Source organism: Mesocricetus auratus, unplaced genomic scaffold, assembly GCF_017639785.1.
Source record: "Mesocricetus auratus isolate SY011 unplaced genomic scaffold, BCM_Maur_2.0 Super-Scaffold_100010, whole genome shotgun sequence".
In the NCBI taxonomy this organism is placed as follows: Eukaryota; Metazoa; Chordata; class Mammalia; order Rodentia; family Cricetidae; genus Mesocricetus; species Mesocricetus auratus.
In genome coordinates this window covers 64,761,723-64,785,640 of record NW_024429194.1, presented here as the reverse complement: position 1 = coordinate 64,785,640, position 23,918 = coordinate 64,761,723, and the positions used below count along the sequence as shown (strand labels likewise).

General features: G+C 43.7%; 1 protein-coding gene across 2 annotated transcripts in view; it reads left to right on the top strand.

Moving 5' to 3' along the window:
* The window catches only part of Scn8a (sodium voltage-gated channel alpha subunit 8), a 163,516-nt gene that overhangs the window by 83,230 nt on the left and 56,368 nt on the right, over positions 1-23,918 (top strand). For both annotated transcript variants that reach the window (XM_040753785.1, XM_040753786.1), the window contains exons 7-12: positions 4,961-5,182; positions 6,544-6,607; positions 8,478-8,619; positions 9,851-10,057; positions 11,391-11,684; positions 21,453-21,809. In XM_040753785.1, coding sequence (XP_040609719.1) covers positions 4,961-5,182; positions 6,544-6,607; positions 8,478-8,619; positions 9,851-10,057; positions 11,391-11,684; positions 21,453-21,809 — 1,286 coding nt within the window. The remainder of the gene's footprint in view (positions 1-4,960; positions 5,183-6,543; positions 6,608-8,477; positions 8,620-9,850; positions 10,058-11,390; positions 11,685-21,452; positions 21,810-23,918) is intronic.

Below are 23,918 nucleotides of genomic sequence, written 5' to 3'. Positions count from 1 at the left end.
AACTTGACATTGAGCTATTCTGCCAGGAAGTCTGTGTCTTAAATCTTTGTTTTCAGTTTGCATTCATCGGGAGCCTTAGCAGAAGGTGAACTTGCAAAGGACTCCATCAGACATGTTACCTCCTGCCTGCCCTGACACAGTCCAGACTCACTGCGTTTCAGCCCAAGCAAGGCTCGGTTTCTTTCCATTTCCGCCCTGTAAAGGGTTCCCGCACCCTCCATCCCCAGTGCTGATCTAATGCCATCCTGCTCTCTCCAGGGTTGTGACTCTTCCTTTCTTTCCTCTTGGATATTCCGTTTCTCCACTTTCCTTTCTGTTCCTCCTACCCAGTGAAACAGAAAACAGGGGTGGCTTTTTCCTTCCTGCCCAGCTTTCACCATGCATCTTCCTTAAATGTATACATTGTGAGTGTGGCTGTTTTCCTGCTTAGCAACAGGGAAGAAAAGATACTTTGAGACTATATTCACGGATGGTTTCTTTCTATTTATTATGGTTTTTGTTTGTTTTTCGAGACTCACTCCATAGACCAGTCAGGCCTAGGATTCAGAGATCAGTCTGCCTCTTCCCCCCCGAGTGCTGGGTTTAAAGGCCTGCTGATTGTTTCTTTTTAAATATTAAACTTTTAACTCTTGCTTTTGTGCTTCTCCTCCTTCTACATTGCAAAAGGGGGGGGGGGGGGGGGTTCCAACAAAATGTAATGTGGTCCTAAGTGGAAAAGGAATAAGAGAGCCGGCATCTGCAGGAGGAAGTGAACACGGCCGGCTTTACCCTTGGGATCAGTGGCCTGGCAGAACTGGGAGCTCTCCTCTCCCTCAGGCTGAAAACCGCTTCTGACTGCTGCTGGGAAGAGTCCAATATTAATCTTGTGGGAAATTAGCTCACATTGCTTCAGACCACTTAAATTTCCCAATCTGTGCCACAAACGGGAATATGAATTAATTTCATTTATAATTGAACCATCATAGCAACAGACTTGATCCCAACATGCATGGCTGATTTCTCCAGACAGCACGTTAGCTGGCTTTGTTCATTTGTTCAGGAGATCTGGGGGTATCATGTAAGGTGACAGGAGGATCAAAGGTGCCTTTGGACATAGAATGTAGTAGAAGCCTGCAGTACAGCTTCTCCAAGTCCCTAACATCCCCAGCCACCTCTTGGGTAGCTGACCCTCATACCTTGGGTCCATCCCACTGTCTTCCCAAGGTCTGTCGTGAATGTACAAACTTCTGTCCCAGCACATAGCGATGTGTGCTCATGTTCGCTTCTCTCAGGAGTTCTCCCTGTCCAGTTTGCCCCCACGTGGCTTCTGCGGCACGCTCTGTTGTGTAGGAGTCGTTAGAAGGAGCACTCTGCTCTGTTTTGGGTAGTTGGTTTTCAGTGAGTGTCTTCCTTGTTCTGGCGTGCGGCGGTGTTAGCCAATAGAAGAAGCAAGACAGCCCCTCTTCCCAGCCAGAGCAGTGTCGTTCTGCATCAGGTCTTGAGTGCCACCAGGAGTCTCTCACGTCTCCTAGCCAGTGCTGCTGCTGGTTGGTTGTATTTTCTGTGCGCAGCCCCTTCAGGCACCCTCAGCGCTGGACTGTAGGAGACACGGTTCTTCGGTGAGCCACCCAGCTGAGATGTCATTTCCAGCCATGTTTCCACTTTGTAAGCTGAGCAGACTCAGCAGCAAGATGCTGTAAGTCTCAGACGTGAGAACGCTTGAGGAAGGGTTTTTAACTGTGTGGAGTTATGTTCCCAGATGTCTTCAGCTGAGACATCTGCTTGATGGAGAAGGGACCATAAGCCACCTGCCAGTGACAGGCCCATCTCTAGGAAGTGAGTGCCAGGCCTAGGATGGGAACTCTACTGGAAAGCCATGGGCTCCAATTGTGCACCTCTGAGGTGAGCAGAAAGCAGAATGCAGACCCAAGAGACCCCGAAATTCCTTGTTTCCACCCCATTTTCTCCACAAGCTTGTTTCTTTTCTTCCTTCAAATATGAATTCCTCTGCTTTGTCAAGCACATCTTAAAATGACATAGTATGGCTGTTGCCTAGCTGTCAGTTTTATGTTAGTATTTCTGCCATGTGGTCAGATAACCATCTCTTGTCCTACTCCATATCCTTATAGGAAAGGGTCTGGATTTAGGTCAGATGTCTACCCTGATATCCATAAGTACAAGAGAGAGTCACCTTGTACAAACAAGGCTGCTAACAGCATACCCTCAAGGACAGGGACAGTTAGAGCTTGTGGCCTAGAATTTCTTGTGATACAGACTTGGAACACCCAAAGATTTCCCACCCTGGAAAATCAGGTCAGACTCATGGTGAAATTGTGATTTATTGGTTGATTCATTTTATTTATGCCAAGCCCTTTTGTTTTGTACGTTTTATAGTTTGAAGCTCTTCTTGATCTTGTAAGTAACAGCATCCTTTTGATTCAGTTGAAATAGCGATGCCCAGGGCATTAGATGGTTACCCAGTGTCCAGATGGACACTTGTCTGGTGTCTTTAAAAGAGGCAGCCGTGTAAGCTCTTTATGTGATGAAGCATGGCAGGCGTCCTTCAGAGCCCCCATTCATTCTCTTTGAATCACTCTTCAAAGAGTGATTAGATGCCTGAACTTCAATTACTGGCTCAGTGTAGGCCTACCCCAACCCAGTCAAAATACAATGAGAAATTTCCCTTTTCAGAAGTTGTATGGAACTCAGTTGCATAGCTTTGGGATACTCCTTGATGACTGCCTTCTACTTAATGTGCCTGTCGGTATGATCACAGACCTTGGGCATGGAAGATCTTTGACATCTCTTTCCCGAGTCTCCGCCCCATCTGTAAAGGCTCTGAGAGGAGATCCATCAGCTTCTCTCCTTCCTGCTCACTGTGTGCATATCCCACAGGAGAGAACCGAGGCTCTGAGAAGTAACCGTAGGGTCAATGGGAACTGTGGTGGATTATAATAGCGACTGAACTTCGCAGTGCCCGTCCTACTCCTTTGCCGCACAGCCCTGTGGGAGAGAGTCTGGGTAGAAAGCTCTCTGCCCCTTGGTTCTGTAGCCTCCAGGGAAGGTCACACTCTAAGAAGGCCCAGGCCTCTGCACAGTTTCCCTCTTAGATGCCTTTGTGGCTATCTATAAGAAAAGAAAAAAATCTCTATTATCTACCCTTTCAGTAAAAGTTTATGAAACTGCCTGCTTTGTGCCAAATTCTAGACCAAACACCTATTAGATCACCATCACATGGGGTTAGCCCTGAGCAGGGAACGTTATCCCAGCCAATTCCCTTTGAGGGGGCCCTAGATACAAATTAATGATATGTGACATATGCCCTGTGTCATGCCCTGCATTAGATAATTTATATTTGTTATTTTACTTAAATGTCATGACAATTTGATGAAATTAAAACTTTGTATCATTACAGAAGAATAAATTAAGGCTCAGACAATAATAGTTAACCTCCTTCACTGTGCCCCAGCGGCTCTGTTACTATGAACACACTCAATCCTCATGGCAGTCTGGTGGTCAGCTGTGACTGTCTCTCTTTATTTACTCACTTATTTCTGGTGGTGCTGAGGCTGGGAAACCAGGGCCTTCCCTGTGCTAGGCAAATGCTCTGTCACCTAGCACAGCCTCGTTCCAATCATCCTTTTAAAGATGAAAATGCTGAGAGCCCAGAGGATTAGTTGTAGCACTCAGATGATACTGTAAGTAGCACACCTTGATTAGGATTAGTGAGGAGCCACCCAACCAGGGCCAGCAAAAGATCACATCAGCTGTCCCTGGAATGCCAGCCTTATATTCTTGCCATCAGAAGTTGATCAAGGCTGACCTCCTCTCTAAGCCTGTGTGTGTCAAGGCTCAGAGTCTCTTGCTCATCTTGTACACTGCAGGAGTGTTCGTGTTTTGTGGGCCATGTCCTACAATAGCCTGCTGTCGGGCATGCTGAGGATTGCCACACATAGACTCTTTTGATTCAAGCACCGTAAACCTATAATTGTAGTTTTATATGTCTCCCATCATTGATATCTCCCTATGCAATGTAGAAGTGACTGTTTTCAGGGTTAAATTTGAACCCATTGTCTTGCATTTAAACCTCAAATTGGAACTGGTATAACATAACTCCTTGGGAGGCATGAGCCTGGCATGTGGAAAACATTGAATCCAGTACCAACCACAAAAATAAAATAAAACCTTACATTAAAATGAGTTACAAGTATCTCATTTTGCCACAAGGAAGGTTACTGAAGCAAGCAGGACATGTAGTTTTAAACAGAAAAGCAAATTATAAATACTGCATTGATAACAATCTTTTCAATACAATGGCATTTCCAGAGTTCTTCAGGAAAGATAATGTACCTTCTTGCTTACTGGCTTATAAACTATCCAATGGTTCCCTTTCCAACGTGGAAGCCTCCTTAATCACTGGTCCTTTCTTACTTGTTTACTCAACAAATATTTATCGAGAGTTAGATACTACAGATACGACTGTGGACAAGTCAGGCAGAAAATGAATTATAACCATGACAGATGCTACAGGGGAGACTAGAAGGTTCCGCTAAAGCAATAGCAATGGTAGGAACGGGAGGTGAGTTGGGAAGGCAGGGAGGGCATCTTGGGCAGTGCTTTCACTGAGACCAGCAGGGGAGGCAGAGTTAGGTGGGGAGGGCAAGAGAAGGAATGGGGCATCTGGGAGAAGGGAGCAGCGTGTGTGAAGGCCCTGAGCAGAGGGGAGTATGTCCAGGGAGAACGGAGCCTCATGCTAATAGAGGCGACTTCTGATTTTTTTTAAAGGATTATTAGCTTAGAAATGGATACTTTTGGAAACTGACAGCACCTACCTACACATTCTTACTCTGTGTGTAAAGATGCAGTGGCCATATTTCAAGGGGGGTACTATGGGAGAGTTAAAGGTAGGACTAAGTGGGGGGCTAAGGAAAGTAGGGAGGACTTTGAGTTGACTGTGTCTTGGGGGGCTCTGTCTCTTCAGGCCTGAAGACAATCGTGGGTGCCCTCATTCAGTCTGTGAAGAAGCTGTCTGATGTGATGATCTTGACCGTGTTCTGCTTGAGTGTTTTCGCCCTGATTGGCCTGCAACTGTTCATGGGGAACCTTCGAAACAAGTGTGTGGTGTGGCCCATAAACTTCAATGAGAGCTATCTTGAAAATGGCACCCGAGGCTTTGACTGGGAAGAGTATATCAACAATAAAAGTAGGTGTTCCCTCCACCGCAAGAGCCAAGCTTGACCCAAGGTTAATTGTCAGGGGCTGCAGCCAAGCTACACAAAGTGATCCGGCCCAGAAAGGTTCAGCCCTGCCAGACTTGGCCTGGGACACTGTTGCCCTGTCTCCAAGACAGGCCTGTGCAGGAGCTCTCAAATCCTTTAATTTTATTTTATTTTATTTTTAGAGAGGTTCTCACTATGTGGTGATGGCTATCCTGGAGCTTGCTATGAGGCCAGGCTGACCTTGAACTCAGAGATCCACCTGCCTCTGCCTCCCAAGTGCTGGTGTGCCCCGCTATGCCTGATTAAGCCTCAGCCCTTGAAAACCAAAGGAATGCTTAGAATGTCCTCACATGCACCCTTAAACTTCTGCTTTAGAAGCTGAGTAAGCTTTGCATTGCTGATTTACCTGAAAGAGTTAAGCATTCAGTCTAGACTATGCTTATGAACCAAAGCTCTTTGATGCTCATGAGAGCTTTGCAATAGACCTTGTCTAGGGAGTCAGGTGATCGCTAAGATGCCATTTGATCTTACTACAGTTGAGTTTTAATAACTTCATTTGAGGAATCAAAGCTCTGGGATTTTAAATTAAGGAGAATTTGGTGTAATGCTGTTTCTATTAACAAAAAAAAAAGCAGTATCACCACTAGTCACTCAAGAGAAATAAAATCAATTAAGTAGCCTCAAGAAAGTGTTGCAAAAGAGATCTCAGGGACAGAGCCTTCTGATTTAAAGTAGGACATGGCAATGAATGTCTAGTGCAGCATTTTAGAGCATCTTGATAAAAATATTACAAGGATAAAAGGATAAAGTTGTATAAAGGAACGAAGATCTCAGAAACTTACTTTAGACCAGTGGTTCTCAACCTGTGGGTTGTGACCCATTTATTTGGGAGTCACATATCAGACATCCTGCATATCAGATATTTACATTACAATTCACAACAGTAGCAAAATTACAGCTATGCAGTAGCAGTAAAATAATTTTATGGATGGGGGTCACCACAGCATAAGGAACTGTATGAACAAGTTGCAGCTTCAAGGGAGGTTGTGAACCACTGACTTAGCACCTTCAATCCAAGTACCAGAGCCTGGCATGCGGAGCTGAAATACCGTGAGTCAGGTGCCTGTGACTCCAGCACTACCTCAAGGGCTTTTGGGTAGCTCTTGGCTTTAGACACAGGAGATCATTAATGGGGGGAATTCTCATCAGCTTTCTGCTGTTGTGAAAGATTTATATGAGCTAAGATCAATAGCTGCTGTTGTTGGCAAGCTAGGGACCGTGTCACCTTTTCCTCTCATTCACTGAAATCTGCCTATTCATTTCCTGCCTCTTCCAACTTTTCCAGCAAACTTTTATACAGTTCCTGGCATGCTAGAACCCTTGCTCTGTGGGAACAGTTCCGATGCTGGGTAAGTAGCTCACTTAACATTGTTTTTCCTTAGTGTGCCTAGTATTGGATGAGCAACATTCTCACCTTATGCTCACACACTGGGCCCCGCACGTGAGTCTGACCTATCGGCTGACTCAGATTTTCTTTCCATTTAATATTTGACCATCCAGAGTTGACATCTCACTTGAAGGTGAATGCACCAATAATCTCAAAAAATCAAAACTGTGAAAGGATAAGGGAAACTCTGTAGCACCCAATGGCTTACATGTCTCTTATTGGCCCTCTCTTCCTCTGTTAATACAAATGTTACAATGTGAAACAAGGACACTGTCTTGCTGAAGAGTTCAGCATCCAATGACAACCCAAAGTACATTAGGTCTGACACTATGGGGAAGGGATAGATAACCAACTTAGAATCAGCTCCTATTTGAGTTCCAAGAATATTGCCAAGCCATCAACCTATTCAAGTCTCAATTTCCTCCTCCATGAAGTAGATCTAATAGCTATGCTCTCTTCCTCACAGGGTTACTGTAAAGGGGCTTGTTAAATACTATCCACACAACTGTTCAGTAAACATGTGCAGGGTGGTAATGGTTCACTATATAATATATATGTATATATATGTTGTGTGTGTGTATGTATTATAATACTATCCACACAGCTGTTCTGTAAACACATGCAGAGTGGTGATGGTTCACTATATAACATATATATATAATATATATATATGTAATATAGTTCTATCCATGCAACTGTTCTGTAAACACGTGAGGTAGTTGATGGTTCCCTCAGTACAATGGTCCCTTAGGATCTGCTGTTTTAATATGATCCTGGCACCTAGAAGTCGTGTTAAGTTCTATATTAAGTAGACACTAGAAATTACATTAAAAGAGACATCAAATAAGTTCAAAAGCAGAAGAAATCATATAATTGACTCATTGAAATCCCTATAATTTAGGCACAGCAAATGTTAGAAGAACAGACAACCAAGAAGAACCTAACTTCTTTTTTTTTTTTTTTTTTTTTTTTGGTTTCTCTGTATTGTTTTGGAGGCTGTCGGTCCAGCCCGGCCTCAAACTCAGAGATCCGCCTGCCTCTGCCTCCCGAGTGCTAGGATTAAAGGCGTGCGCCACCACCAACCAGCAAACCTAACTTCTAAGTATTTGTCCTTGACAATAGTAGCTCATTTGAATTATTAATTAATCAATTAATAATTTGATTGAAATTATATGTTGATATGGATCTATGCTATCACAAGGCAGTGGTTCTTGCTCTTGGCACACATGCAGCCACCTGTCTCATCTTTAAAGTGCTCATCCATGGGTTCTGCCCACTGAGCTTCCAGCACCTAGGTGTGCACAGATCTCAGCATCTGTATCCTTGAAAACTGCCAGGTCATTTGGATTCTAGGCCTTCCCCAGACATTGACTAGTGGTTATTTTCTTTCCTTTCTCCTCCTCTTCCTCCTCCTACACCCCCCCCATCTCTCTCTTTCTCTCTCTGGTTATATTTCTTCCAATTTTGTTGTCTGGCTGTAAACGTGATTATTTCTATCTTCAAGGGCATGGAATAGATGGGTTTGTGTGATTTATTATTTCCAAGGTCATGATTTGGTAGGATAATTTTCGAAAATCCCTAAACTTCCTTACTCTCTCATTCTGTGTGTGTGTGTGCGTGCACGTGTGCATGTATATGCACATGTACCTGTAGATATACGCATTTGTGTGTATGCACATGTGCATGTGTGTGTACGTGTGTGTGTGTGTGTGTGTATGTGTGTGTGCGTGTGTGTGTTGCCAGGAATAAAATCGAGGGACTTGAAGTTACTATGTAAGTCCTCTTCCCCAGAGCTGTGTGCCATCCCAGTGTATGTCCTTTTCTTTCTTCAGGCAATGCCCAGAGGGATACCAGTGTATGAAAGCAGGAAGGAACCCCAACTACGGCTATACAAGCTTTGACACTTTCAGCTGGGCCTTCTTGGCATTGTTTCGCCTTATGACGCAGGACTACTGGGAGAACTTATACCAGTTGGTAAGTAATACCTCTTTTTCTTTAGCAATGTAGTCCTCATGAGGATACGATGAGTGGGGAACCTGCATGTGACAGACCTGTAGTGAAGAACTGAATAGGATCTGAGAATGGCACCTTCCGCACAGCAGGATGGGTAAATTCACGGCCCTCAGCCCTGTCTCTTGAATGTGTAGTCATGTCCACTGTAGCTTACACCTTGACAGCCTCAGGGTGGCCTGGAGGTTGGCAGCCTACTGCATCCTCACACTTCGTTCTCTGCAGTGCGTTTTCCTGGGGTCTCAGTGTTAGAGCATCTAAGAAATACCAAACACTCATTTGTACAAGGCATTTCCCCATATTAAAATGATGGGATTTCTATGCGTGGTACCTTGATGTATGACTTAGAGCTGTAATTTTGAACTTGTTCCGGTATGTGGTATGAGTGAGAATAAGGCTGTATCCTATTGGGCCACATTGAGGACTTCAGGTATCTTGTATTTTCTCAAGTCATAATGAGGAAATTGGCGTTGCTGATGATCCCATAACGATCCATTGTTTTCTCTTTGACTGTGGTATCTGAGGATGCTGGTTAATTAGAGAATAACAAATAATTCTCTCTTGCAAAAAGGAACTTCTTTAAAAGAAGCTTCTAATTCCAGTCCCCAAGTCACTTCTTACTGTTGGGCATAATAGACACTAAATTCCATTATATCCTTGCTAACTGAAAGAATAAAGAGCCAGGTCTATGTTATGAGTCTGCAGTCCTGGCACTCAGGAGATAAGGGCAGGAGGATCACTGGGAGTGTAAAGCCAGTCTGATTTATATAGCAAGTTCTGTATCAACCAGGGCTACATTGTGAGACCTTGTCTAAAATAGATAGATGATAGAAGGTAGGTATATAGATAGATAGATAGATAGATGATGGGTGGATAGAGAGATAAATGATAGAAGATAGATATACGAAAGATGGATAGATAGATGGACGGATGGATGGACAGACAGATGATAAATACAATATTTTTCTATGAAAGAAAAATGCAGGGGATATTTTCTCTATAGTAGAACTGAAGCTTAAGTGTTAGGAAGGCATTTGACCACTGGGATATGGAATTGGTGCAAAGTACCATACAAGGAAGCTCTGACCTACCCAGTCGGCTGGCAGTGGTCCCTGCTGAGGAGCTGGGTTCATATTGTGTTTTCATCCTGTTTCATTCAATGGAAATAACTGAAGAGATGGCCTTTGTCTTTCAGACCTTACGAGCTGCTGGGAAAACATACATGATCTTCTTTGTCTTGGTCATCTTTGTGGGTTCTTTCTACTTGGTGAACTTGATCTTGGCTGTGGTAGCCATGGCTTATGAAGAGCAGAACCAGGCAACATTGGAAGAGGCTGAGCAAAAAGAAGCTGAGTTCAAAGCAATGCTGGAGCAGCTCAAGAAGCAGCAGGAAGAGGCCCAGGTGGGTGACTGTGTGCAGCAGCCTTCTTGATGATGATGACGCTGAGCTCAGACTGATTGCCTTTGCAATTGCTCCTTTATTGACTACCTCAGCTCAGCGTCCAGCTGCTGGGGTGACTGGGAAATTATCCACTTATTAACTACTGTTAGTTAATGCAACGCTTCAATCAGCCTAGTCTGCTTTGTCTATTGACCTGATGTTGGGGATTGAGTAGAGCTTTGTGCATCCTGAGCACAGGTCCTCTGCGGTAAGACTGTACCCCCAAACACAGCCACATGGGGGGCATTAAAATGCCCTTCAAAGATTCATTATGGCCATAAAGTATTATTCCTAATTTAAAGGAAAATATAGGGAGAGAATGCTGTCAATTAAAGTTCTTGCCACACAAGCATGAAGACTTGATTTTATCTCCAGAACCCACAGAAAAAGCCAAACATGATGTCTCACATTTATAAGTCTAGCCCTGAAGAGGCAGAGACAGGTGGCTCTCAGGGATCCCTGGCAATCCAGCCTAGTCTATTTGGTTAAGTTCTAGACTAGTGAGAGACTCTGTCTCAAAAAACAGGGTGGATGGGATCCTATGTTCACCTCCAGCCTCAACTGAACACAATGGTTCATAGGGGCACACGCGCATGTACGTGAGCACATACACACACACACACACTCAAGGAGATGGGAGATACAGTAAGATGGCTCAGTGGGTTAAAAATAAATGCTTGCCACACAAGCCTGGTGTCTTGAGTTTGAGTTCCAGAATACATGTAAACATGGAATGCAAAAACCAACTTCATAAAAGTTATTCCTTTGATCTCTATACACAGACATACACATACATACACACATGTACCATGCACATTCATACAATAATAATTTTTGAAAATTTAAGATGATGATATAGACAAAAAATAAAATTTAGAAGCAATTGTAATTCTATTACTCTAACCATTTATCTTTTTGTATATATATGTATATGTATATATATATATATTTACATGCAGCTATATTTATTATTTTGCTGTGCTTGCCTGATAATATGTGGTATGGTTTCTAAGCATTCATTTACATTGTTGCTCACTAAGAAATATGTTGTATGAAGAAGGCAATCAGGTCCTTATCTGGGATACTCAGAGTAAATCCCAGCATGCTTGCCATGAGTGCTGTGGTCACTCAGGCCTGTGTACCAGGATGCAAACTCACCCAGAAGGTGATAGCAGCCAGTGCTGACCACAGCCTCCTCCTTGGGTCGGGCTCATGTCCTTGTGTGTCAGTGGCTGACTTGGGTGGCTGCAGACAGTGCTTCTGACTAGGTCTGTCGGGATGGCCTCTTTCCTAGGCTGCTGCGATGGCCACCTCAGCAGGCACTGTCTCAGAAGATGCCATCGAAGAAGAAGGTGAAGAAGGGGTCGGCTCTCCACGGAGCTCATCTGAACTCTCTAAACTCAGCTCAAAGAGTGCCAAGGAGCGCCGGAACAGGCGGAAGAAGAGGAAGCAGAAGGAACTCTCTGAAGGGGAGGAGAAAGGAGATCCCGAGAAGGTGTTTAAGTCCGAATCGGAAGATGGTCTGAGAAGGAAGGGCTTCCGGCTGCCAGACAACAGGATAGGGAGGAAGTTTTCCATCATGAATCAGGTAAACTCTTTGCACTTTCTTCATGTCCTTGGCAGCTCCCAGACTCATCCTTGCACTGACCTTCTTCCCCAGATGGAAGCCTCACCAGCACTTTGCAGAGACTTGTCTGTGAGAGGCAGCCCCAGGGACATGTGATCATGTTCATGGTTGGCAACCTTGCTTCACACTGGTGATTTACATCACACTAGCAAGCTTAGCGTCAAACACCAGGAGGGCTTTTCTCTTATTTGTGGCAGAACTTTGCTAACTGTGTGTGGTTGCTGCTAATAATATCTGTTGTGAAAGTCTAGGATATCTTATTTGAGCATGGCAATTTCTAGCAATTAATTGTTGTGACTATATGGTATTATAAATTACCCTGTAATGTATCGAAGCCTCCAGTTTTATCCAGCTTTGATAAATGTGGAAACCAAGAATAGGCAAAGAAACTGTCAGTTACTTATCATTTTGTTATTGTAAATATCAGCTTATGGTGGGCCACTTGGAGTTTTAAAGATATTTGGTGACCATTTAATTCCCATTTTAGAAAATGCTGGAAACTTGGTAGGTGTGGATAGAGCACAGTTACAGGGGAGGGAGCAGTATATCCAGTGTCTTTTGTTTTATTCACAGAGATGATTCTTCTCGCCTTTGCATCTCTTAACCACTGAGCTATCTGTCCAGCCTGCCTTTGCATCTCTTAACCACTGAGCTATCTGTCCAGCCTGCCTTTGCATCTCTTAACCACTGAGCTGTCTGTCCAGCCTGCCTTTGCATCTTTTAACCACTGAGCTGTCTGTCCAGCATGCCTTTGCATCTCTCACCCCCCCTCTAGGTCTTTGACCAGTCCTGTACGTTATGTCATGACGTCTTTCCTGTGCACACCCATCTTCATGTTCCCGTTAATCTTAGTTTGGCTCAAAGTTTTTCCTCTGCAGCTGTGTCTTCTTCAGTCTTTCTCTCTCTCCTTTTTGTCTTGTGCTGTCAACAGATCACTTTCTAAAATATGATTCTCATTGTTCATGTAGCAAGAATGTATGTAGTATCTACCAAGAGTCAAGGATGGTCCTAGGTCCTAGAGATTTAAGAGATGGTCAAACCTCACTCAGCCCTGCCCTCGGGGTCCTACTATGGCAGCCTGGAAAAGATAAATTCTGAATGAGACTTAAAGAAAGGATAGACAGAATTTAGTCCCAGATAACTGATGTGTGTGCTGATGAGGCAGAAGCAATAGACAGGAAAGGATGCTCCTGGTTTGAAAGAAAAGTATTTTACAGCTTAGACATCCCAAATTTGAGTTACTTGGCACCACTCAGGAAGGACAAATTGGGTGACAGAACTCAGGCTACTGACATGACTGTTGTTGTTCATGGAGTAGGAGCTGGGATGTGGATGAATGGACAGTAGGGGTGCTAACAGAACAGTGAGTTTGGTAGGCTCTGAGTAGAAGGGTTGGAGAATACAGGGTAGTAGTCAGTTGGCTGAAATTGCCCAGAGTTGCCTAGTGAAATCTGAGTTGGAAGTATCTCTTCAATCTGGCAGCAGAAAAGTCATTGAGAACTTAGTGATACAGTTTCATACAGGATGAAGATGGCTGCCACACTGAGTGAAGAGGAGACACTGAGTGTAGATTTAAAGAGTGTGTGTGAAAGTTTGATGTGGTGGCACATACTGGTAATTTCCCTTTTTTTGTTTTTTTGTGGTTTTTTTTGTCTTCTCAAGACAAGGTTTCTCTGTGTCTTGGAGCCCGTCCTAGAACTAGCTCTTGTAGCCCAGGCTGGTCTCAAACTCAGAGATTTCACCTGTATCTGCCTCCCAAGTGTTGGGATTTAAGGCGTGCGCCACCACCGCCTGGCCTTACTGGTAATTTCAAGACTCAGATGGCAAAGCAAGAGAATCCCAAGTTCAAGGCCAACATGGGTACATAGCAAGACCCTACTCGAGAAAACAAGACACAGCTGACTGCAGTGGTGCACGCCTTTAATCGTAGCACCGAAGAAGCAGAGGCAGGTAGAGCTCTGGATTGGAGGCAAATTCGACACCAGCCTGGTCTACGGAATGAGTTCCAGAACAGCCATGGCTACTGAAAGAAACGAAACAATACACATAGCTGCAGAGAATGCTCTTCCAGAAGACCAGGCTTGGTTCCCAGCACACCCTCTTCTGGCCTCCACCAGCACCAGCATACACAGAAAGACATACAGGCAAAATACCCATACGCAGAAAATAAAATTTCAAAATAAGTAAACACAAAAAGTATGGATAAAAATAAGCATTTTTTATAATGGGGCAACAAAAACTGACAAAGTCAGGTTAGAGATGAAGTACAAAAGAATAAAAGTGGGTGACAGTCTTGATGACAGGAAATAGATGTAGTTGTTAGCAGGAAATGGACACCTTATCCCTTCTTCCTTGAAACTTGAGGAAAATAGGCAAGGGCAAAGCCGATGTTTGTAGACAGGAAGATGCTCCCTGACCATTTTAATTTTTCCATATCATAGAAAATGTAAAATCTTATCTAAGGAAATGGGAGCTTACATTGAGTATTAAAAGAAAATATTGATAGTTCAGAATAGTTTCATTAAGAAGACTGAGAGAATCTCCCTAATGAGAGTAATTCTATTTGCTAATAAAGTTCTGGCTCTTTATCATAGAGTTTGTCACACCACCTGCAGCTGGATATGATCCATCCATCCTTCGGTTTCTAATCATTGGGTCCCATCAGGCACCCAGTCCTTCATCCTGAACAAACCACCAGATATTTCTCCTATTTGATATTTGTTTTCTGCCTTATGTGGAAATGCCCTGAGTTGCTCCGTCTGTAAAAGTCCACATCACAGTTGTTCTTCACATCTTTCTGTGAGGAATTGTCCCCTGGCCCCTTGCCCCCAAAGCAGCAGTCTCTATTCCATCTTCCCATCGTGTTGTGTATGTACCTTTGTTGCTTTTTACTGAATGTATACCCTATCTATGTATTTATTTATGTTCATATCCCCTCTTCTAATGAAGTCTAAAGTCAGCTTTTGTACCCATGGCTATCATGCAGATACTGCTGGCCGAATGAATGCAGGGCATGTAGAAACCTGACTTCACGGCCTCTAGAATGTCATTATGGCCCACAGACAACCACCTCAGTGTCACCTTCATACCCTCTCTCCTGCTCCATTGAGGACTGCAGCTATGTTGTAGCTCTGTCCTTGTCTTGAGCGCATTACTGCTCTCTGTAATGAATACCTCACTGCTCCTGGGCTTGGCTATTGAATACTCCCTGATTAATCTATAGGCTTTAGCAGAGTCGCATTGATTGCTCCCTCTCTTAGAAAATAAAACTGGGTTCTGAGATGTCCTGCTTTGCATGAAAGTGTTCACTTCCTCTAATTTCTCCATTTGAAAAAAAAAATGAGGCTTGCTCTTGGCCTTGGCTGACGGCCAAGACTGGCTTAGACTTAGATGCCCCACATGGCAGCAATATTCTTTGTCCTGGAATTCGGCCTGTGGTTTCTCTGACTGTATTTGGAAAGGCTGAAGGAAATGAAACCTAGAGAGACTTGCTAATATATTCAGGTTATGATACTAATGAGCACTAGAGCCATGATTTGGACTCAGTTCCCTCTACTCTAGAATTTGTGGCCCAGCCATTCTTCCTCACTGGTGCACAGACATGATTTTAAGAATTTTCAGTTAGCCATCAGTGGTGATGCACACCTTTAATCCCAGCACTCAGGAGGCGGAGGCAGAGACAGGTGGATCCCTATGAGTTCAAGGCCATCCTGGTCTACAGAGTGGGTTCCAGGACAGCCAGGACTACACAAAGAAACCCTGTCTCGAAAAACAGGTGTTTTTTTTTTCCAGTTTTCCGTAGCACCATCCAGCTATGTGTCTGTTTCTTCTCTGTTCCCCTGAATCTCCTATCTCCCTGCTCCCTACTCATTTCTCTCCATTTTTAGGACTCATGGCAGTTTACTAAATATTATGCTGAAGCTGTGTTTTTATTTCATGAATTGTGTTTATTCTGTTGCAGAAGTTTTCAAATCTTTATGGTCTTAGAATACCTTTATACCTTTCAAAATCATTGAGGGGTCAGTGAGATGACTCAGTGGGTAAAGGACTTCACTGCCAAAGCCGACCACCTGAGTTTGATTCCTGGACCAACTTGAACAGATTCCCATGAGTTGTACACATGTGCATAACAGCACACACACACACACACACACACACACACACACACACACACACACACACACACAAAGTAAATGTAAAAGTGACTGAGTGCCCCACACAGCTTTTTTAAGAAGTATTTTAGTGTATCTCATTATAAATTATATTTAAGAAAATTTAAAGATATTTATGTGTGTATTTTAAACTTCCACGTGCTAATATGCTAAAATCCTTTACTGTTTTGTATGCACAGTTCTTAAACCATGAATGATAGCATCTTGTATTATTCTTTGTCAAACTTCGGACCCCTGGGCTCTACAGATCTTCCAAATGTTGACATAAAGTATTAAAAATCTAAAAAGTCTTCAAATATAGCAAAGGTACCAACCCACAGTATCTGTCAGATGTTGTAAGGAAATAAGATTGATTGAAGTGGTTATCATATTAGTATCATCATCAAATGGTTCTGACCTGATTGGGGGAGGGTGGCTGAAGAGCCCCTAGGGACCACTGGCAGTCCTCAGATCACATTCTAGGAATCACTGTGCTATTGGAAAGCAAAATATAAGAAGAAAATGAAATTAAGCATTTAAAAACATGTTGTTTATCATATTTCAAACAGCCAGTGATCACAAGCCTGTGAGTAGCTACAGATTTGTGTGTAGAAAATATAAGGCCCATCCCATAAGTCCAGCACATCTGATAGCTCGTCTCCCAAGAAAAATCCATAGAAGTCACGTTTCTTAAGTAGCTATGCTGTGATCATCAGAGAAGAGCCAGGGCACTTAGTTGGTTGATAAGAAGAATTTCGAAGTAAGAAGTAAGACCTATTCATTTCATAAACCTGATTGGATCCCAGGAGTTGATAGAGTCATGGCCTTGAGACATAATAGATATTTTATTAACTAATATTAAATTTTATTGTCAAATAAAATGTCTTTCTTTAGGTGGCAGTTAATTCACAAGGCAGTGTCAATGAAACATGATTCAGTCCAGGGGAAAGGAACCATTACGTGTGAGCATGGCCAGTTTGCAGTGTATAATCAGAATGCAAGCCATGTAATCTAGTTATATCTACTATATACAAAGCAGTTCAAGAGATATAAAGAGGTTTTAAAGAGACCATGTGCCCTTAAGGGGCTTGTAGATGGTTCCCAAGGAGATTTAACAACAATAAAAAGACGGCCGCACCTGGAAAGGGGCTGAGTGCTGTGTGAGGACTAAGGGGTTGGCAGGGTGACACAGAAGGCTGAACTAGGAGAAGGAAGAGTGTGGTAGCAATGGAAAAGGGACATTCCTGGAGTCTGACTGGCTTGCCTGGTGCACATTTGAAGGAAACAATGAAGTTAAGTAAAATGCAGTCAATCTTGGAGGAGGCTTGACTGCCCATCCTACATATCAAAGATGACCATGGGAGATACAAAGATGCTCCTGTTTAGTTTGCCAATCTGCCTTTCTAGTGAGGCCATCAGATTTTTGTGCCACTACACAGTTTATTAAGTTTCTCTTATATCCACCCTCATAGTTGCTTTTGAGTGTGCCTTTTATTTGTAACTTAACTAATCCAGTGCTACGGTTGCTAGCTACTTCGTTTGTCTATAAGCTATTATTTCCCTGCTCTAAACCTCTCTAGGACTGAGTACCCAATAGTTAAGTACCTCCTCTACAGCCTGCATAGACCCCAGATCATTTCATTCTTGCGCTGTCTCCAGCCTGCCTCCCCTGCTTAGACTTCTCCTTCCTGAAGACACGCTCGGTGTGATCCTCCACATCATGGAGCAGCTGTCTGGGACAGAGGCATAAAGTCTTCTTACTGTGTTCCTGCCTCTTTGTCTGTTTGTCTGTTTGTTGTCATTGTTGAGACGGAGTCTTGATGTTATAGCCTAACCTGATCACAAAGTTGTGTGATCCTCCTGCCTCAGCCTCCTGAGTTCTGGGATGACAGCATGCCCAGCTTTTGTCTTTATATCTTAAGACACCATCTTCCAGCCAGTCATTTTACCAGACCGTCTGTGGTGAAGAACTAGTTTCTATTTTTTCCAGTTGTTCATGAACTGATACTACTGTGAAATGTAACAATGAATTTCCAGAAAAAGTACCACATTCTCTGATGCTATGACAGCGTTAATTGCCATAAAATCTCCTAGCGTTCATTCGTCTTACTGTAAGCCAGTAAGTTGTGTGTCATCACTGATCTGTGAATGTTGTGCTCACTGCACACATTGAATAGAACGGGTTTAGGCAAAAGAGGCAGCAACCTAAGGGTGCCCGAGTAAGACTACAGTGAAGCAGAGAGGCTCTGATCCACTTACCAACGCACATGTTGGAAGAAGGAAGTGTAGGAGCTGGCCATGCGTGTACCCTTATAATGCCAGCTCTCATTCACAAACAAGATGCAGTTAGCAGGCTGGAATCTAACCAGAGTGGCGGCCCCTCTCAGTGCCAGCACGAAGCAGAATAGTAGTAAGGACACTGAGAGGTGATGCTGTGCTTATCTCCCACAATGCCAGTGTGTGGCACATGAGTGGTCCACAATGGCATTACCTTCACATAGGTGGAAAGGACCTGTGATTCTAATTTCTTTTCTTTTTGACTTTTTTTTCTTTTCTTGTGTGGTGCTGGGGTAGAACTCAAACTCTTGTGGAACCTGGTTAAGCACTGTTACTGAACTGCAGCCCTAGCCCTGACTATGAGTTTCTTCATGTGGCCTCCAGTGGTAAAAGTCAGACATGTTTCATAAGATTGTAGATTATTCAGAGCAAAGTCAGGAAAAGACCACACAGCAAGGGAAAGTCACCAGTGAGAGAGTGAAGTGCATTGAATTAGAATTCTTCAAAGAGAATGTAACCCACCAAGGGACGGGGGCTTTTACATTATAGGAAGAGATGGGAACTAGAAATACTTTGAGCATAGAACCATAAGTGGAATTCTAGACAGCACAGAGACAAGGACAAACACTGAACACAGTGGCCCTTCTAGGATTATCATCAAAAGTCTGCTGAAGAAGTTTTCCTTTAACAGTTATAATGTGTATGCTATATTGACTCAGTTATCGTTTTAGCAGAAAATTAGGCCTGACCCTTACGGCAAAAACTCCTGCTGCAGTTTTGAATTGTGAAAATTCCCTCAAAGATGTATTTTGGTAAGACTAGTACCTCAGAGGAGCAGTGAGGACTGTCTTGGGTCAGTCGGTTAGCAAGCTGCTTTCTCCTACAGAAGTGGCTCTCACACTGAAATTTTGTCTCCCTTGGAGCTCTTGAATGCTTTGCAACAATCAGTTTTCAGGAACCGGACCCTGTAACCTTTAACCTGTATAGAGTGGTGCCTGAGATCATGCCCTGTGGCCCAAGCTTCAGTGTCTGTCCCCGTGTGTGTGTGTGTGTGTGTGTGTGTGTCTGTGTGCCTGTGTGTGTATGTGTGTGTGTGTGTGTGTGTCTGTGTGTGTGTCTATTTGTCTGTGTGTGTGTCTGTGTGTGTGTCTGTGTGTGTCTGTGTGTGTGTCTGTGTGTGTGTGTGTGTGTGTGTCTGTGTGTGTGTGTGTGTCTGTGTGTGTGTATGTGTGTGTGTCTGTGTGTGTGTGTATGTGTGTGTGTCTGTGTGTGTGTATGTGTGTGTCTGTATGTGTCTGTGTGTGTATGTGTGTGTCTGTGTGTGTCTGTGTCTGTGTGTGTGTCTGTGTGTGTGTCTGTGTGTGTATGTGTGTGTGTGTGTCTGTCTGTGTGTGTGTGTGTCTGTGTGTGTGTCTGTGTCCCACACACACACCCCTTTCACTTTTCAGTGGCTCCCTCTTCTCACTCATCCCAGGTCACCAGTATGGCTCATTTCCTTACGGATGTCAGCTAAAAGAACAATTGAAAGTATCAGTGCCTACAAAGTATTCTCTGACACAGGAACTTAACTCCTCTGTGAGACTCTCTGAATCCATCTCTTCCTTACATGTGTCTGTTATGAGTAAAGTGATCACAGAGGTTTTGTGAGGAAGACACATATATTAAAAATAAAATAAAAAAACAGCCATTTGTGCTGTGCGTATTTCCACCATTATACACAAAGCCTTGTAAGAAAAAAAGACCAAGAGGTCCATAAAAAATAAATAAATAAATAAATAAATAAAAATTAAAAAACGAGGTCATACTTTTTCACATGATGGCAAGTCTCATTTGACCACTTCCCTTAGCATTGTGAACACTGTCAATTAGAGCATGCTGCAGACTCCCATAAACTAGGGGCTAAATCTGCAGCCTTAAGACTGATACAACATGTTTAAAGCACACACTGTGATAAAGTCATCTTATTTTAGAATACCAACAGTAATGAAAATAAAACATGGTTTTGAGCGTTCCCTTTTCTGCTGTGTTAGCTGCCTTCAAGTGAAAGCGTAACCAGGGTGTCCTGAGAATTGTTAATAACACACTCTTCCCGATGACCTCAGCAGTCAGGGAAGGGACCGCTTCCAGCTGGGTAGCACATCCTCTAGCAAGTTCCCTGCTCTAAACAAGGTGAAAAGAAGAGTGAATCTGTGGCTGACAGCTCCTTATAATGCATTTGACTGGTGGTTTGCCATGTGGTTTTGGCATATAACTTGGAAGGCGTTCAAAGAATTGAATGGCATTATAATACAATTCCTTCCAAGATTATATTTGCATGAATGAAGCTTCCCAACACTTAAAATGGATTATTAGGAATGGGTGTGGGTGAGCCATGTCTCCTTCTACGTGTAAGTCGTCCTGTCAGCACACAGTGAAGCACAGTTGAGAGATAGCCGTCTCATGGAGAGGTACGCTTTAATAACTACTTTTCAGTTAATTGCTTGTCAGCGTATACTATGTGTGTAGTGTGATCAATTACATTCATAAAAATTTATAACTAAAACAATATTAGAGAATTTGAAAAGTAACTTAGGGACTCATGGTCACAGAAGAAAGTTTAAAATTTTAAGGTTGCTTATTTATCATTCTTTTTGTGCAGAGCAGTATTCAATGGTAATCAATAAAACACATTTAAGCATAGCAACCACTGATAAAATTTTGGAGGGAATGTGCAATGGAAATATGTGTTGAAGGATAAAAAGGAATGAAAAACATGATAGAGTCTTGAAAATATGAGTGCTGGGAATTATGTAACTTACAACCAGCTAAATTAGGAATTAAATTACCCACAACCACTTAAAACTCTGATTTTAAAAGATGTTGACTTTAAAGTGGAGAAGGTGTAGATCATATGCCAACTAACTAAACAGCATCATCTTGTAATGGTATCAGAGCTCCATGGAGAGAGGGCCAGTGGTCTGGCACCTGTAACGACTTTGGCTAGATATGCTGTGGAGTCTAACTTGGGCAGTGTTTAAAAGCATTTTCTATGAGGGCTAATAGTAAACACAAAAACCAAAAAAAAAAAAAAAAAAACGGATTTATGTGTAGGGTCCATTCAACTTGGCGACATGTGATTCCAGGTGTATGGGCAGTGGGCTGCGATTAAGAGTAAGTGATGCATGGTTATAGACCTTCTACACCTTGCAGAACCTTCTGGAATCCCTGGTGTGGCCAGAGACCTGCAGGGTAGCATCTGGCTGCTAGCTGATTTCACACCTCTCTCTCTCTCTCTCTTCTCTCTCTCTCTCCCCTCTCTCAGTCACTGCTGAGCATCCCAGGCTCACCCTTCCTCTCCCGCCACAACAGCAAAAGCAGCATCTTCAGCTTCCGGGGCCCTGGGAGATTCCGAGACCCTGGCTCGGAGAACGAGTTCGCGGACGACGAGCACAGCACAGTGGAGGAGAGCGAGGGCCGGCGCGATTCGCTCTTCATCCCCATCCGGGCCCGCGAGCGCCGGAGCAGCTACAGCGGCTACAGCGGCTACAGTCAGTGCAGCCGCTCATCACGCATCTTCCCTAGTCTGCGGCGCAGCGTCAAGCGCAACAGCACCGTGGACTGCAATGGCGTGGTGTCGCTCATCGGGCCCGGCTCCCACATCGGGCGGCTCCTGCCTGAGGTGAAAATAGATAAGGCAGCTACGGACAGTGTAAGGAAGTACACAGTGGACCAGCATAGGCATGGCAGTCTCCGCTGCTACACCCCTCTTACCCGCCCGGCTGGCCTCATGGGCTGCCCTTCCATTCTGGTTAACTTCCCTGCCTCTCCCGTCTGCCCCTTACTCTTAATCTTACCTTAGTCCTTTCATTTAGACTTTGCTTCCTCTCCTCAGCCCTGCCTTCCTTGTTTCGGGGCTCCTTTTGTTTTACCTCTCCCTCCACTTGGGCAAATCGGGCTGCCTTCTGCCCCTCCCCATATACAGCTGCTTTGATTGACAGCAGGGTGGAATGAAACTGTCCCCTTGTCACTACCAGTGACCTTAGTCTGAGCCGGTTTGAAATCACTGCTTCTCTTCCGTCGTCTTTTTCCCTACTAGGAAAACAGCTTGGAATTTAAAGACCTTACTGTTTCTATTCTTTAAAATACTTTTTTGAATACCTCTCCACAAGGATGAGATGTGATTTTTTTTTTCCCAAAGAGGAAGGTTCATGCATTATGCCAGGGTGGAGGTTGAATCAGGCAAGCAAGACCAGTAGTTGAGACGGAGAGAGAACTGGACCCGGAGTCTCAGAGAGCATTGGAATGGGAAGGAGAGAGGGAAAGTGGGAGGTTGGGTGCAGAACTCGAGGTGCATGGCGGAGGAGGAAAGGAAGCCGAAGATAAATTTAAGTGGGGTTAGTTGTCAGGCTCTGGGGGAGTAGTAGGTAATAGCTTCAGAGAATCAGTTGTCTAACGGCTCAATAACCGTTCCCCTCTTTGGGAAAAGCCATGTCTTAGCATTTCCTTAAATTCTAAGCTCTTTTAAAGTTTTAAGTTATTATACCTCGGTAAACCTAACCATTCCCACCTCTAACTCTTCAGCGGTCTTCAGTGCCTCTGTAGCTGTTGTGAGCCCCTGAGGCAGCATGTTTGTCCATTGTTCTAACCATTCAGTGTCTCTAACAACAGCATGAAGACAGCCAGCCCTTTAACTAGCATGATGCATGTGTGAAAGAAAGTGGATAATCATGGGTGAAATGGTTCCTGCTGATCTGTATTAGGGCTTCAGGGCAGTTGTTGACTACACAGATAAACATCCAAAAGGCAGGCCTGGCACATGTATCTCCATGGGGGACAGTGCTTTGGCGTGCCTGCCACCGGCCCTGGGTTCCCTTTCCAGCTCCTCACACTGGGTGGAAGGAAACGGAAAAAAAGAATCAAAAGTCAGTTTGAGTGTGTTGGAGGTTGCTTGGTCTCTCTCCCTTTTATTTAAAAGGAAAATGCCTTGTCCCTTGGATGCTTGACTTTGTATAAGCTACAAATGGCCCCTTCCTTTCTGTGTCTGTGGATTCAACCAGGCCTTCCGCATATGAAGCCAAAGCTCTCCCAATGAGCTATACTGCTAGACATATGTATCAATTTTTAAAAGAAGTGTTACCTTCTGAAAGCCCAATCCTTTTCTTCCAGTTGGTTTTAGCATCGTTTTTGTTCACTGACTTGGCTATTGCCCTTCTGGAGACCTGATTGTTTAAAATTACAATGAGAACTAATGATGTACAGTTACTCGAATTCTCCAACCCAGAGAGGTGGCCAAAATAAACAAATATGTCACCATTATATTACATTTTCATTTGATTTTAACTGATTCTGTATCTAGGGTAAATTTTGGACTTGATTCCTAAATAGTAGGAAAACAGCAAGAATTGACATCAGCAGAGAGTCAGGACAGGTCATGTGGTGCAGCTGGGGCAGCTCAAAAGGTCAGATTCCCAGAGCTAAACTGAATTCTGTTGTATTTGTAGATCAAGTAATAATGGTGACATTTTCCCCAAAGCAAAGGAGTGAGATGTCCAGGAAGTGTCTTCAACCTTGGCTTAAGGTGTGGTCAGGCTTGCCGGTTGACTTGGTTTGTGTTTGGTTAGATTAGGTTTGGTTTGGTTAGGTTTGGTTGTGCTTGGTTAGGTTTGGTTGTGTTTGGTTAGGTTTTTTTGAGTTGGGCTAGGTTATGTTTGGTTTGGTTATGTTGGCCATTTGCTTCTGAGCATGGGTCTGCCCTAAGGAGTGGCTTGTATACATAATGAGACTCCAT